The 17,811-nt window shown below is 39.0% G+C and overlaps 1 protein-coding gene across 2 annotated transcripts in view; it reads right to left on the bottom strand.

Annotated features, from left to right (window-relative positions):
* LOC126259511 (zinc finger protein 271-like) overlaps nucleotides 1-17,028 on the bottom strand; it is a 124,343-nt gene extending 107,315 nt beyond the window's left edge. The window contains exon 1 of one of the 2 annotated variants that reach the window (XM_049956364.1): nucleotides 16,778-17,028. In XM_049956364.1, coding sequence (XP_049812321.1) covers nucleotides 16,778-16,918 — 141 coding nt within the window. In that variant the 5' untranslated portion in view covers nucleotides 16,919-17,028. Of the gene's footprint in view, nucleotides 1-15,090; nucleotides 15,140-16,777 lie in introns of those variants that run through there. The other variant, XM_049956366.1, reaches the window with a different exon arrangement.
* Nucleotides 17,029-17,811: the final 783 nt, after the last annotated feature.

Here is a 17,811-nt window from a genome sequence, read left to right as displayed (position 1 = left end):
AAACATTTTTCTTAAGAATGCTGTTATTGGTACAATCCCCAAACAGTGGAACACAAATGAAAAGATGACAACACAACACTGATTACAAAATGTGAACATCCCCAGAGAGACTTCATAAGCTACAAATAACATGTTCCAAATCAAAGAAAGTCTACAGTGTGTGGAAACCACGCGCCATGACTGAGAAACAAGGCTAGAAGGTAGTGGACAAAATTAAACCAGCTAACAAGAAATGAAAGCAGTTGTCACCAGAAAGTGGAACAAGGAACACAGAATGCTGACAGTAATGTCTAGAATAAGTCATCCTTAAGAGAACTATCATTCAGTCTGCAAATACTGGCCAGACCTACTCGTAATGATTAGAATATTACCACTTCTAATGCTTTGTCAATAAAAGCAAAAAACATATATGTTGAAGAGTTATTTATGGATTCTTCCATTACTTCTTGTTCAATCAATTCTGTATTTAAGATTGAATAACAAGTAGAGTGTTTTTGTTCTACTGATTTTTGTTTACTTCGAATTAGTTTTCAGCTTATTAGTCCATTTTCAGGAAAGAACTGACTAGCATCTAGAAGGGACACTGGTTCTTAGGTAACCAAACATTATACGATGGAACGTAAAAATATTACGAAAAGGAAGGTTGCTTCTCACCATACAGCGGAGACGCTGAGTCACAGATAGGCACAACAAAAAGACTGTCACAATATAAGCTTTTGGTCATCAATGCATTTGTCAAAAATAGATGACACACACACACACACACACACACACACACACACAGCACTGACTGGATACACAACACCAGTGCTGCATTTCATCAGATGGTCTGGGGTGGGGTTTTATTGGGTGGGGTGGGGTGGTTAGAGGGAAAGAGATGCAGGAGGCAGGGAGAGGGGTTGGGGGGGGGGGGGGGTGGTTAGCAGCAGGGACTGAGGCAGCTGGTTTACAAACTGGAGATGTGGGGAGGGATGGGTGGCAGGTGAGCAAGCTAGGCACATCATGCACAGTTGTTGGAACTGGTGGGGAGCGGCACATGCCAAAGGTGATGTGGAGACGTGAAATGGCAGAAGGTGACAGGGTGGAGGGAGGGGAAAATGTTGGGTGGAGATGTGGGAACAGTGGGTTACTAGAGCTGGTCATTATGCTCCCACTGAAAGAATTTCTGCTCTTGTTGACCAACACCTCCAACCAGCTCCACAAAACCTAGCCTCCCATTTCAAAGATACTAACCAGTTCCTTCACCAATTTTCCAACATCCCCAACCCTTTAGCACCTGGATCCCTAATTGCCACTGTTGATGTCATCTCCCTATATGTGAACATCCCTCATGCCCAAGGTCTTGCTGCTAGCAAGTGCTATCTCTCCCAATGTCCTTGAGACTCCAAATCTATTATCTCATTCATTATACACCTTAGAAACTACATCCTGACACACTACTACTTCTCCTTTGAAGGGAAGGCATACAAACAAATCCACATCACAGCCATGAGCACCTGCAGGGCACCCTCATATGCCAACCTGTCAGAGGAAGCCTTCCTATCCTCCCAAAACTCCCAACCCCATAGTCTGGCTCACATGCTTTGATGATATCTTCATGATCTGGAGTCATAGCTAGGACACCTATCCTCATCCCTTCACAACCTCACTCCTTCTCCCCCACCCACCTCAACACAACGTGCCACCATCCAAACCGTTGACCTCCACTTCCCTGAAGGCCCCATCCCCACCTCTGTATACATTAACTTGCATTTCGACAGCTGCCATCTCTTCCACACCAAAAAATCCCTCCCATACAAACTTTCCACGCACATACCACGTATTTGCAGTGAGAACTACCTTGCCCAGTGTGATGAAGGTCTCACAAAGGCCTTCACAGAAAGGCACTACCCTCCCCCCCTCAATCCTAGTCCATAAACAGATTGTCTGTGCCATATCCTCATACATCCAACCCCTTCCTAGTCAGCAAATGTCACCCTTAACTGGAACTGAAGCACATTCTCCATCAGGGCTTCAATTATCTGTCCTCCTGCCCTGAAATGAAGGACATCCTACCCAAGGTCCTTCCCACCCCTCCTGAAGTGGTGTTCTGCCACCCACTCAACCTACATAACATCCTCCTCCATCCCTATGCCACTCTCACGCCCTATACCTTATCACAGGGATCATATCCCTCTGCCACTCTTACGTCCTATACCTTATCACAGGGATCATATCCCTGTGGAAGATCCAAGGCACAACACAGCCCAATCCACTCACCCAGCACTTTCTACTCCAGCCTGTGACCCCACCCAAGTCTGGGCGACTTGTGAAAGCAACCACGTCGTGTACCAAGTCTGCTGCAAACACTGCTGAATTTTTTATGTAGGTATGACTACCATGTGGTTGAATGGCCACTATCAAACAGGTTACCAAGGACAAAGTTAACCAGACGGTGACACAATATGCAGCTCAGCAAGCGTGCTCAATTTCAATGGCTGCTTCACAACCTGGTCCTCACCTCCAACACCAGCTTCTCTGAACTACACAGGTAAGAGTTATCTTTGACAGACTGTAGTGATTCGAGAATTTCTGTGTAAATTCTAGAACCACTCAGCCTTCTACCATCTTGAACACACAATATTCTAGATATGAGTGTGGGATGGTAAAATCCTACCTACTGCGCGTCACATGTTTGTGTGAGCAGGTTTAAAATCAGTCGCGGGAAGAAAGTAGACATGGCGGTCAAATGGCACCGACAAGTACCTGTCGGACAATCCATTGATGCGTTAGTGTTTGTGTAAGGAAGAATCATGGAATCTATATGCAGCTCTGTGCTTATTGTGTCATTGGCTATTGTTATGTAAAACAAGAACAGTTGAAAAAGTACTCTTCTAGACTCCTGACTCAGCCTTGTTAGAGGCAAGACGTATTTTCAGACTCTTTTTCTGAAAGTCATGGTGTCTAAGCAGACTTTCTTTTGAATGTAAAACAATTTGTTTCTAACATATGACTGTACGAGACACTTGCTGAAAGTTACATATATTGTTGAAAGTGAGAATTTTTTATTGTGCTTGAAAGTCAAATACATCGTTGACTGACGAAAAGTAAAGTTTGTATGGCTACTTATTTCACGAGTAGGAAGAGGCTTGGAAGTTCCTGTACCTAGTGTTATTCGACGGAGAAGAAGTCAAGAGAGTTTTCAGCAGCCGGTTATCCAGTAAAGAAGAGTGGCTGCAAACTCCCAAGTAAGTTGTCTCATTAAGAAGTGGAATGTGGTTTGAGGAAATAAATCAGTATAACCCAGACTCACACTCACACTGTAAGTCGTTAGAACACATCATTCGCTCTTGTAATCCTCATGGCCTCTATCTCTAGTAACCCACTGTCCCCACATCCTCCATCCAACAGTTTCCCCTCCCTACATCCTGTAAACCCTCCCAATTCATGTTCCCACATAACCTTCAGAATGTGCCACTCCCTACCAGTTCTGACAACCATGCATCACATGCCCAAACAGTGCATTTGCCACCTCTTCCTCCCACATTCGTAGCCAGCAAAATGCTGCCTCCTTTGAGCCACCCACCCCCAGCCCTCTCCCTGCCTGCTCCCTTTGTTTGTGAAGATTCCAGGGGCCATTGTCACCCCAATATCATAAATTTTGTGTAAACAGCAATACAAGAGAATCTCTGCAGAATGTCGTGGCACAAATTTGTTTGTGTTTCCAAGTCTCTCTTTAATGTAACTCTAGTAGTACCTGCATCTTTTATGTGTGCAATTTAAGGTCACTATGGAGGATTTTTCCAACACTATTTGCAAATAATCCAAATGACGTGCTGTGCTCGCAAAGAGAGTACTGTGGGATTGTTGAATTGAAACCCGCATTCTATCCACATTTCTCATTGATATTGACATCTTAATCCAGCCTGGTGTTTTTCTTTCCACTGCAGATGATGTTGCTCTAAAATCAGATGGACAATTTCTAATTGTTGGTCCAGTGGGAATGGGATCACGATCACCAAGGCCAAAATATATACTAAACACAGTGTGTTATGATAACAGATCTGCCACTTTGAATAAATTCTTCCATCATGAATGCATTGATGTTAACCTGACGAAGCCATTATGTGCCCTGAAAACCACGCTACAGAGTGCCTTACGACATCATCCCCATCACTCTACCCCTTCCCACATTTGAGCAATGACCTGATGAAACTGGAAAGTTTAATATGGCTCACCCTGTATCCACATCCTATCAGAACTTTGCTACAAAGACTTTTCCTTATCATTCTTTCTTTCTCTCTTTCTTTTCTTTTTTTGAAGATTTTCATTCTTGTGGAGGGTTATCATGTTGCACATACTATTGACAATTCAACTGCAGCAATTCTATGGTGCGATGCTCTAACTCCTACTGCTGCTATTTGTGTGAGGGTCAGTTAAAATAAAAGACAAGTATGCTCTAGGGGATGACCTTGACTCCTGTGACACCTGAGAATGACAGAGGACCCCCGGCTCTGCCAGCAGAGTGGTAAAGGTATGCTGAAGGTTGGTGGTAACTTCTCCCTCAAATGGCTCACTTTGAAGAGAAGAGTCATATAGGTCATGTCAACAAAACTTGGATTATTTGTTCTCTTTGTGGAGATAAAGAACCATACAAAATTTAAGTGTTTTATCTTTCTCTGTTACAATTTTACAACATTTCAAAATTTGGAAGTTTTGTTGTGTTTATCAATTTGATGGCACTTCACACTTCTTAACATTTAGAAAACAAATTACCATTTCTTTTATCTATCATACAAACAATGTAAAATTTTAAGATTACCTACTCTACAGTATACAGATTGTAGTAAATATATCATACCTCTAAGTAAACTATCAAGAGAGGAAAAATATATACTTACATTTTTGTTTTTTATTTTGCGAAAAACATAGTGCACCAGTGCAACAAATATCATACAAAGGAAAGCCTGGATAATCCATAATTCCTCCGCCCCTCCACATTAATCCTCAAAGCCCACACTATAACTTATGAAGATAAAATTAATGGGGTTTTCATTCAGAGCCTGTAATTTTTTGGCACAATAATAGTTTTTATTTTCATGAACTTAAAATAAACAATCAAAACTTCAAGGATCCTGAGAAACATACCCTTCATCAAATTGAAATTTAAGTAAGTAAAGTTGTTAAAGGTACAGGTTCTACCACAACTGTTCAAAAAAGGTCACAATAATTATTTAATTTAAACACACATAGACACATGATTTCAAATTTCAGGTGTTTCAGAAGTATATTAATCAGCATATTTGAAATTTCAGTAGTTTATTTTAAGTTCTCATGGAAAAAATTAAAAATTACTACATGAGCAAAAATGTATGAAGGAAGAAAAACTCCATTAACTTTATTTTCCTAAGTGATAGCTCATGTTTTAAGGATTATTTTGCACAAATTTTTTTGGTATATTACCCTTTCTGCCTCATATGATATATGACGTAATGGTGAGGCACACTTTTTGCAAAATAAAACATAAAAACAGAAATGCACATTCTTTTTCCTGTCTTGACGGTTTTACTTAATGGTGTGAGTTGTTATTTTCTATATGTGTGGATGGATATGTGTGTGTGTGCGAGTGTATACCCGTCCTTTTTTCCCCCTAAGGTAAGTCTTTCCGCTCCCGGGATTGGAATGACTCCTTACCCTCTCCCCTAAAACCCACATCCTTTTGTCTTTCCTTCTCCTTCCCTCTTTCCTGATGAGGCAACAGTTTGTTGCGAAAGCTTGAATTTTGTGTGTATGTTTGTGTTTGTTTGTGTGTCTGTCGACCTGCCAGCACTTTCATTTGGTAAGTCACATCATTTTTGTTTTTAGACCTTATACTAAGATGTATATACCCTGCAAACATCACATTTTGGATGATGAATTTTAAAAAATGGTGATTTATTCTGAAAATGTTAACAAATGTTGTTTTGAGATATCACTATGTCAAAAATGTGTGAACTTCCAAACTTTGAAGAGTCATAAAGTAGAACAAGGGAGAGAGAAAACGCCAAATTTTGCAGGATTCTCATTGTCAGTCTCCCCTTTTGGTGCCTATTAAATTCGGATGTTAGTGATCATGATGGCTACTTTTCTCTTGTTGGCAGCAACAAGGAATAGGTCTCTTGAAGACATACTGAACCAGCGTCTAAGATTGTCAAAACAAAATATTCATCTTCTGCCAGGACCTCTTTTGTTGTTGATTTTCCCTTGAAGTATTTTTTGTAGCAAATCATATTTGTAAACGATAATTAATTGAAACCCTCAGCTCACAACAGGTGTTGTTGTCATACCTTGATGAGGGACAGCTGAAAACGTGTGCCCCGGCCAGAACTCAAACCCGGGATCTTCTGCTTACATGGCACACGCTCTATCCATCTGAGCCATCGAGGGCACAGATGAATAGCGCGACTGCAGGGACTTATCACTTGCACGCTACACATGAGACCCACATTCCCAACTGTCCAGAATCTACATACGTAATGTTCCCTTAAGAGTTCGGGCAACCTGTGCGCATTCGCACAGATGAAGGTCAAAGGCTGGGTAGCCATTTAACTATATATGAAGATAGTACCTGTTCTTGAAAGAACATATCACTGATGACCATGCAGCTTCTCTAGACTAAATGATAATTAGTTGAAACTCTCAGCTGCCGACAGGCGTTGTTGACATATCTCGATGGGGACAGCTGAAAATGTGTGCCCCGACCAGAACTCAAACCCGGGATCTTCTGCTTACATGGCAGACGCTCTATCCACCTGAGCCACCGAGGGCACAGATGAATAGAGCAACTGCAGGCACTTATCCCTTATCAACAACACCTGTCGGCAGCTGAGGGTTTCAATTAATTATCATTTATTCTAGAGAAGCTGCACGGTCATCAATGGTATCTGTTCTTTAGAGAACACATACTTTCTTCATATAAATCATATTTATATTATTATGAGAAGGAAAGTTGCTACTTTCCTTCTCATAATACTGTTACATTTCAGTGGACTTTTCACTATTTGTATTATGCGTGATATGTCCTAGATATTGCAACTTCCAGTATTTCACTATCATGATTAATTTAGGTGTTGTGTTCATTCTTTTCAAAACTTCTACATTTGCCACTCTCTGGGTCCAAGGTATTCTTAGGATCTGCCTATAGAGCCACAATTTAAAGGCCTCCAGCTTCTTCTCCGTGTTTTTATTTAAGGCCCATGTCTCTACCCCATATGGGAGACAGAATATACATAGCAGTGCAAAACTCTGATTTTTGTTCTTACAGTTAGGTTATGGCTTTTGAAGACAGCACTCATTTTCTGAAACACACTTCTTGCTTTCCAAATGCGAATCTCGATTTCTTGCAAGTTACACCAATTTTCATTTATTATGGTTCCAAGGTATATATATTGTTTTACCATTTCTATAGTTCTCTGGTCTATGACTAAGTTTACTCCTGCAATATTTTCCTTACGTACGACCTCGAGTTTTATCTTTGTGTTGTTTATTTCAAGCCCATACTAACTGCCGACTCTTACAATTCTATCCATTAACAATTGTAATGCTTGAATAGTGTCCGCAAATACAATAGCATCATCAGCATATCGAATGTTGTTTAATCTTAATCCATCTACCAAAATTCCTTCTTCTAGCTCTTACAGAGCTTCGCTAAATATGAATTTGAGTATATATTAAACAGTATGGGTGACAAGATACATCGCTGCTTTACTCCCTTAAGAATTTTGACTGCTTCAGTGTGTTCCCCATCAATACGCAACCCCGCTGTTTAATTCCAGTACAGGTTCTTGATGATTCACAGATCTCTTTCCTCCATTCCAATATTTCTCAATGTCTCCATCAATTTGCCACATTTTACTCTATCAAAAGCCTTCTGGTTATCTATTAGGCAAGCAAATACATTTTATTTACATCTCTGAAACAATACTGTACACTGAAAACTGCTTCCCTCGAACCCAAGGCATTAACAAAAAACTGACTGGGGGCTATCTGTTCCATACATAGTATCACCCTCAAAAACAATTTCAAGATATGGCTCATTAAGCTTATCGTACGATAATCTCTGCTTTGTTTTGCATTTGGCTTTTTGGCCGGAGTAACGAGCGCTGATTTCAGCCACTCTTATGGAATGTTTCCAGATACACACATTCGATTGAAAATTTGAGTTAACCATTTTACATGATTTTTATCCAACAGTTTTAAGAACTCACTTTTACTTTATCTTCCGTCCTTCATCTGACTGATGGCGGTTTGAACGTCTACTTCTAGTATATCTGTACCACTTTATTTCATCTGCACTCGACTTAAAAGCACATCTAGTGCCATGAAATAAATTCTCTCTGTATTTTTCCATGCATTTTTCTTGTCTTCTAATTCCACCATCAAGTTTCCTGCTCCATCCACTAGTTTTCCATTGATGCCCTTCCTGTCCCATGTTAGTACACCGAAATTATAATATTTACTTTGTTAAAACTCTATTTCCTCACAATGCTACGCATCCCCCCCCCCCCCTCCATCTGATGTCCACATTTATCTTCGTATATTCCGTTGGGTTTCCTTATTTAATCTCCTTTCGTCCATCGGATTCATCTTCCTTGTCCGTTGTAGGGGGGGCATACATTTGTATTATATTTATATCACTAGTGCTACCACTCAGCTGCGATAACATTACGCATGCCGAGACTGGTACGAAACTTTTGAGACATTTCGATAGTTTTGCGATAGTATTACACAGACTCCATGCCCATGCTTCCTGTCTGCTCTTCCCAAGTATAGCACTTTATGTTCATCTATGTAAATACCTCCTATGTTTGGCCATTGCATCTCATGAACTTCAAGTATCTCTATTCCCATCCTACCCATTTATTGAATTGTATTATGTATTTTCCCTCCTTGACTAACTGATTTTACATTCCAGACTGCCACTATCATTTCTTCTTTCCATATGATTTCTTTCATGTTCGTACTCATAACTGTTCCTCTTGGAGACCCACTCGAGGAACTTACTCCAGATGCTAATTTAGTCATTTTAGCCATGCACCCAGTCATAATGATTGCCATAGGGAGAACAAATAAGCCAAGTTTAATCAAATCTGAGATGGTGGGTAAGAAAATGCTTTTTTTTTTCTGACTGAATTGACATGGAATGACCCTTCTGTGAAATTTGTGGACATGTCCACTGGATGGAGCCATTCATATCTTTTTACGAGTATGAAGTATGAATAGCTGATCGAAGATCTTGCACTCCTGTGCCTTCTTTTTCTTTTCCAAAATCTGCCACACACTCAACAAGGGAGGGTGACGGCATGGGCGGTTTATATACAGTAGAGAATGTTCACAAGGGTGACATCGTAACGAATTCTATGACAGTTTCCGTAGAAAGGTGATGAAGTACAGCAGGATGATATGTGACTAAAACAGAAAAATCGGAAGCAGCTCATGGAAGGGAGGGTATGGCTTAATTTCATGTCTATATATCATGTTATTTTTAACTTTTTCTGGTAACATGTTTCATTCAAAGGACAATATGACAGATTTGTGTCCACTTGTTTTGACACTTTCTGTTTGCATCACAGAAAACGGACATCACAACATACCAGGTTTACTCTGTGTGTGCTTCATCAGACTGCAAGATTAGATCTACATGAAAGATAATGCCCTGAGTAATATTAATGTTTTATGTGGAGTAATAGTGACAGAGGTATCTCCTAGGTTAGTACAGGTTCAAAATGCTTGAGATTGTTTCAGTCGTTGCTTTTATCAATAAAGATCAATTCCACTTTATTTCCTGGGCATCTACTTTGTTGAACGTATCTTCAATATTCTATACAGAAAACTGGTTTCAATCTTGTAAAGGAATCATCCTCTGTTGCAGTGCATATGCAATTGATAAGAGTGCCATTTGAGATGTCCTCCCCAAACAAATATCTTGTGAGCAAATGTTCTGTATTAACAAAAATTTTTTAAAAAAGTTAATAAAAATCAAGCTTCACCAGGATAGTGACAAACTCAAAACTGAGAAATGAGTCAGCCTAGGTCATTCCATATCACCAAAACTACTCTCGGCATTTCTAAAGGAACTGGGAAAACAAATCAGCAATATAAAGTAAAGGAACATATAAGGAAGCACAGGATAACTGGGCCCAGTTGGCAAATTAGCCACGGAGTCTTCCTCAAGGAATGGTGGGATAGTTAATTCTTATACTGTTGACAGAACTGAATTAAGTGTTTATCTGAGTAAGACACACTGAATCTCATTCAAAAGTATTTGTCAGACATAAGGCCATAAAGTTTTGAACTTTCTCCCTCCACAGCAATATGGTGCAGTGGCACACTTGATTGATTCCCACAACAACTGAATAAGTGCTATTTTTTATTGGCTGTTTTTACATTTGTACTAAACCGTACTAGATTTCACGTGAGTGTTCATTTCTGATTCTTCAGCTAATGTTTCACTTCTAGCATGGGTTCTGGCCATGAAAACTAACAATGACTGGGAGAGTGGTGTGCTGACCACATGAGCCTCCATGTAACCTGACACCTGTGGGCTAAGAATAACAGAGCAGTTGGTCGGTACCATTGGGACTTCAAGACCTGTTTGGACAGACTTCGCTTGAGTTTTAGTATGGGTGGCCCAGTTGTTATCTGGGTCATATACTCAGGGACCACTAGCCCCATAAAGGGTACAATTACCCCACTTTTTTTAAAATATTTTTTATAGCTCTATTGCAATTATTAAATGGGGATTAAAAAATTGAAGGTATTCTTCACTATAAAATTTACACAACTTTAAGTCATGGTGTAAACACAAGGAGAAACAGTAGAAAGGGAGTGAATTTACTAGCAGTGCTTAAGGCCCAAAAAAGCCCTAAATCTTGTGATCATATGGAAGATGGAAATAAGACACACACGGTGTGACAGTTTTCTACAATATCCCTCCTTCCACAGTTGATTGTACATGATGGAAATAGCATGAAAAGATAGTGGAGTCATCTAGCTCCAAAAGATGAAGAACTGGCAACTTGAATCTGAACATTAGACAACAATGGATTTGGGCTGCTGTCAGAAGCTGTGCTGGATATTATGGAGTGTCACATCAATGATCAAGCATGATTTCTTTTTTCCCCCACTCTCCTCCCTCATTAACAAAAAGGCGTACACTTTCTACACAAAGAAATCTCAAAATACTGAACATTGTTATCAGGTCAACTTATGATTTTTCTGAAGTTCACTACAGAACTAAATGTATGGGAAAAGCCAGGACAAACCAACGAGGTTTGGAACTTGAATAGTCGCAACTATTTATTCACAACCGATACAAAAGATTTGCATGTTTGCATCTGTTACTGTCCTTTAAAGTAGTCACCAACATTGTGTAGAACTCGTTGCAAGTGATGTGGAAGGTGTAGTATACCATTAGCAGAGCCTGTTCTGTTGATGGTGTGAATGGAGCGGTCTAAAGTTAAGGTGATTCGCGAGTACGACTGTGATGGTGTTATTCTAATGCATTATGATCCTCCACGGCAGACCGTCAATGCTCAGTATTACTGTTTGTTTTTGAGCATCACCTGCGACCAGCTATGCGAAAGAAGCGGCAACACTTTCTGTGCAACCAACCAATTATTTTGCACGACAATGCTTGGGTGCATACAGCGCAAGCTGTGGCTGCCCTGTTCAGTCGATGGGACTAGGAAGTGCTGTACCACCCACCATACCCCCCAGACTTAAGTCCTTGTGACTTTGATTTGATTCCAAAGATGAACGAACCACTTCGTGGTATTCGCTTCAGAACTGTTCCAGAGATTCGACAGGCAGTAGACTGCTCCATTCGCACCATCAACAGAACAGGCTCTGATAACAGTATACTACGCCTTCCACATCGCTGGCAATAGGTTCTACACAACAGTGGTGACTACTTTGAAGAACAGTAACACATGCAAACATCTAACTCTTTTGTATCGGTTCTGAATAAATAATAGCAACCCTCGTATATAACTGTGATAAAATGTCATTTTCTCATGATCCTTCTAAAACTGAAGCTGTTGGAGCAGTTGGCATAAAAAGAAAAGATATAGGTAGTTTTGAGGAAGAAAATATTGCTCTTACTGTGTCTGACAGCTGATGATAACATGAGGCCAACGCCTTGCATGACTAAAGAAAAGTATGTAATGGAAAACTGGACTGGCAGAGAGGTGCCTACACAGACTGCAATGTCAGCACATGAATGAGGTCGGATGGAGATCACACTGTTTTTCAACTGGTTCAGATGTCTTTTTCAAAAGTATTCACTCACACATGCCAGCATTATTAATCTATATAGATACACCACCCACACTTCAAGTAAAACGATCATGATAGCTCAGAAACACAATTTGAAGCACTATCCATGATTTACAAACCTACAATGATTTACTGCTATAAACACTTGCCTGTATTACAAATCCCTTGAACTGGTAATAATTGGAACTATTTTAGTGTGATTTTTCTGTGCAACTTTAATGTGCCTGAAGAGACACAGACAGGTGGGCTGGGTCCAGTTATTCCAATATCTTGAGGAAACTAGGCCCATGCAAAATTGCATCAGATTCAATTTTCATTCCATAGACCCAAAAATGAGATGGTTCTCATGGGTGTGGAATATATCAGAAAGTATAACATAAAAACATAGAACATTTGAATATAACACTCATTTCCCTGATATTAAAGCTTTTCAACTAGAGCATTTTGATGAAAAAGTCTTATTCTATAATAAAAGATTAAAGATTATCATAATAAAACATAAGAAACAGTTGGCTTTGAAGCAAAAAAGGCCCAGTTACCCCGTGCTTCCTTTTGTGTATAACATGGTGCTGTTTGTCTCCAGCTTCAACTATGAATGGAAGAACACAACACAGCATCTAAAATAATGTTACCTCAATTTGTCATAAATAAAGTAATCACTGTCCACTGAAACCACAGATTCTGTTGGTGTTTTTAAATTTAGAGCAGCTGAAGACTACTGAACTGACAGCAAAAGAAATAAATGTACGGCCTGGGCTGTTGTTGGGAAAATAAATACAATTTTCAAAACTGAGCTGCTTATGTGCTTGAAAAGGAAAGCTGACAATAATTTTGTTTCACTGTACCAGTTTTGACTTATGATGCAGCCATTTTGGTGTCAAAACCATTCAAAAATTAAAGGAAAAACAGAGTACTAGGAGGGGGGGGGGAAGGACGGGGGGGGGGGGGGGGAGGGGGATTGCTCAAAGGCCAGCCTAAAGCAGGAGAAGAAATTATGACAACAACTCAAATAAAATGAAGATGCAATGAACATTTAGCCAGGCAACTAGATGATTGATGGACCAAGAAAGTTCTTAAATGGGTCCCAAAGTACAAAAAGATCACACAATGACCTAATGGAAACAGAGAAAGTGCTATTAGAAGGCATGCAAGAGCAGCATGTACACTTGTGGCTGGAGACAGAATACATGAGTCCAGCAGTGGACATGAAGTGGTGGTGATGATGGTGACTCTAAAATGTAGTGTTTCATTAAAATATAAACAAAAATAAGATTTCAGAGTTTGGTTAGAGTTGGGTGCTTGTCTAAATACCAGAGGATCAAAACTGCAAACAGTCTCCTAAGGCATTAAGCGTTCGGTAGAGCTAACTGAGTATTAAAGTTTGTCACAACCATCTGTGCAAGAGAGTTCTTTGAAGATTTTAAACATAGAAGATGAATGCGGATGGTAAAATTATACCACAGCATGAAACGAAGGCATCTGAGGTCTGTCATTGCGGACGTTGTCTCTAGACATATCTAGAGGTATTATCGGATCTATTTCAGGTACCACTACGCACATAAAAAAATAGGTACACCTATAAACAAATCCTATTAGATACTACTAATTCTTCATTTGCCAGTTGTTAAGAACATATCGTAATTGCAAGCTTAGAACAAGTACAGAAAATATAAAATTCGTCCACAAACAGGAAGCACTGAACGAGATGGCAGTCCGTGGTCACAAGCTAATTGTTATCAGTGTAAAGAATATCATTTTTAATAAACCTGAGGGGCACATTATATCATTCATTTCCGAATGAATCTCACCCACGGAATCACCTCATTCTGTGGGTCTATGGAACGAAAACTGAATGGAAAGGTCTGCTGAAATCCCACTGCTTAATCTGTCCTACTGAATTGAATTGGATTTATTTGCCTGTAGACAAATGTTGTGTTGTATAAGGCATCGTCATTTGTTACATAATTATACAGTTGGTTACACAAATTATACAAAGGGTAGATACAAAATTCTACATATGGTTATACAAATGATTATACAAGAGGTTAACATACATAGATACTATTACATAAATATTGCATATCTCCTACTCATCCATAATTAGTTACACCGGTTGCACAGACAAATTTTGTTGTATGTCATAAGTTACAATTTTGTTAGTTCAAAATCACATTTGTTTTTTGTTATAGAAAAGAGCATCACATTTTTCATATAAATGAGTAAGTTATCATATTTTACATTGTATAAAAGAGCATCAAATTTTGTTATTACATATGAATTGACTTGTACTGTAGAATGCTTTCTCTTTCAGCCATACCTCTACCACCATTTTAAATTTATTTTCATGCAACTCCCTTGTGCCATGTGAAAGTGTGTTAAAAAATGTTTTGCCTTCATGTACAAAATTATTTTGAACTTTACTCAAACGTGCCCAAGGAATGTCTAATAAGCTCCTGTTTCTGGTTTCATATGAGTGCACATCTGACCTGCTTTCATACATGTGGGCATTCTGTTTGGCTTGCATAAGTGCTTTGAGTATGTATAGACTGGGGACTGTAAGTATTCCGTGCTCAACAAAGTACTGTCTGCAAGAAGTTAATTTGCTCAAACCAAAAATACATCTAATGGCTTTCTTATGCCAGAGGAAGATATCTTTTGCCCCAGCAGAGTTTCCCCAAAGAAGTATTCCATAATGCAGATGTGTATGGAAAAGGGCATATTATGCCATAAGCATGCACTCCTTAGTGACACAATCCTTACATTTCCTAAGGCGATATAAAACTCTTGCCAACTTACTGCAGAGCTCTTCTGTGTGGGTTGTTGTTGTTGTGTTCTTCAGTCCTGAGACTGGTTTGATGCAGCTCTCCATGCTACTATATCCTGTGCAAGCTTCATCATCTCCCAGTACCTACTGCAACCTACATCCTTCTGAATCTGCTTAGTGTATTTATCTCTTGGTCTCCCTCTACGATTTTTACCCTCCACACTGCTCTCCAATACTAAATTGGCGATCCCTTGATGCCTCAGAACATAATGCCAATGCCTTGCATGTCTAAAACAAAGAAAACGGTGGGTATTCCAGCATAATTTAGTATCTAGATATATGCCTAACAATTTTACTGAATGTCTTGGTTCACTTGGTCCCTTGTTAATATCTCTAAGGGAAAATAAGATGCGTTCATTTTTTATTTTATTTAATGACAGTCTATTTTCTTGGAATCACCGAGCTGCTTTTTCCATTATGGAGTTGATCATTTGTTTGACTACATTCGCGTCACTACGTGACGTGATAAAAGTTGTGTCATCGGCATACATTACAGATTTATATAGTAATTAGCTGGGCAGGTCAATCACATACACAATAAATAAGAAATGTGCCAGTACAGATCCTTGTGGGACTCCATATTTTCTGTTTGTCAAATATGCTTTCAACAATAATAGTTCTACATCAGTTATTCCATATTTTTCAAGTTTTTTTTATTAAAATGCTGTGTGGGACAGTGTCAAATGCCTTGGTTAAATCTACTAAAAATGCATAGGTGTGTTCCCTATTTTCAAAACCATGTAATATTGATAATAAAACTTCCTGAACTGCTTTTATTGTTGATAATCCCCTTCGGAATCCATGTAACTGATCTTTCATTAATGTTTCCATAATTTTGGATAATATAGGTACTACTGCAATAGGTCTGTAATTTTGGGGTGAATTTCTGTCTCCTTTTTTGAACATGGGCAAGCCAATTGTCAGTTTAAGGCAGTCTGGAAATGTCCCTTCTGTAAACATACAATTAATTAGGTAAGATAGTCTATTGCATATGGTGTGTATTATCTTTTTATGATAAAATTACATAAACCATAGATGTCCTCAGTTCTGGAGTTGCTAATTGATTTGACTACAATCAGTATACCCTTAGCATAAATAGTTTTCCATCCAAATTTTGGCAGGTCTACTGGCAAGTCTGTTTCCCACAAACTGGGAAGTCTATCTGCATTGTCCTCTAAATTTATTTCATTTGTTATAGCTAATTCCCCAGAATTTAAGAAACTATTATTTAGTTCATCTGCAATTAGAGGGACAGATAAATTTTCTGTAGTTAATCCAGTTTCTGCTTTATTTTCCATGCTGCTTTACATTTGTTACTGGCCTGAGAAATATAGTTGTCATTTGCTTTTTTCTTTGCAGAAATGTTAACTTTTGTGTAAAGCTTTTTTAATTTGGCATATGTATGTCTATATTCATTATTAGTGGAGTACTTCTCGTAACGATAAATGCATTTGTAGCTATGGAATAACTCCCGATCCCATACTGATGAATCTCAGTGCCGGTCGATACGACGCAATGTCACTAAATAACATTGGACACATAATAAAACAGTGTTCAATGTAACTTGCACAGAGGACAAAAACGAAATCTAACACCTACAAACTGAGAAAACAATTCTTCAGTTACAATATTTCGTAGCAACTGACAAAACATACATACCACAATTGCAAAGCATATGTTAATTTTGTGAACCACATTTCGCTGCATGCCCACTTCTCCAAAAATCGGCAACTTAATTCCATCAGGTTTCAAGCATAACCTGCATGTCTTTTTTATATTTTCATAATCTAACAATTCCATTGTTTCACAGTTAATGTTTCGCACGTCACATAAACAAATATCTTTCTCCAATCAACGCAGATTCAAGTTGCACGAACAACAACAGCAATAAATACTAGCTACTGGCTATGGAGAACAGTCAGCTGTAAAAGCGCGCTTTCTTAACTTTAAAACACGGCCTTGGCGGGAAAAATAAAATCAGGTAATGCACACGAAGACCGCTTCACGAAAATACTAGATTAACCAAAAGTAATTACCAAATGCATTATTGGGAACGTAACTAGATTAACCAAAAGTAATTACCAAATGCATTATTGGGAACGTAACTACTGACATGTCATCAGCTACAAACTGAGGTGTAGAAAGTTTATGGCAAGGTTGCTACATAGAGTTTATGGTATGTGTATTTACAGAGATCCAATTTGGTCAATTTATGAGGACGCATTTCCTGTTCGATTCATAATTTGAGGTGATTTCAATTTTTTTTTAGCCCAGATAGTAGCGCCTACCGACAGAGGACACCTAGTGATAGACTAACGAAGGATATTGAACGTACCGGTCTGGTATTATGCCAGAAATGACTAACAGAGGATATTGAACGTACACAGAGAAGAGCAATACGAATAGTCTCGGGTTTGTTTAATCCGTGACAGAGTGTTATAGAGATACTGAAGCAACTGAACTGGAAGACTCTTGACGATAGACGTAAACTATCCCATGATAGTCTATTAACAAAGTTTCAAGAATCGGCTTTAAATGATTACATTAGGAATATACTACAACCCCCTATGTCTCGCTCACATAGGGATTGTGGAGACAAGATTAGAATAAGCACTGCATGCACAAAGAGAATCAAACAATCATTCTTCCCACGCTCAATATGTGAATGGAACATAATAGTGGTGGGCAGGAAA

The sequence above is a fragment of the Schistocerca nitens genome, chromosome 5 (genome assembly GCF_023898315.1).
Source record: "Schistocerca nitens isolate TAMUIC-IGC-003100 chromosome 5, iqSchNite1.1, whole genome shotgun sequence".
Lineage (NCBI taxonomy): Eukaryota > Metazoa > Arthropoda > Insecta > Orthoptera > Acrididae > Schistocerca > Schistocerca nitens.
The sequence above is the reverse complement of the archived record's forward strand: the minus strand, read 5'-3'. Positions and strand labels throughout refer to the sequence as shown.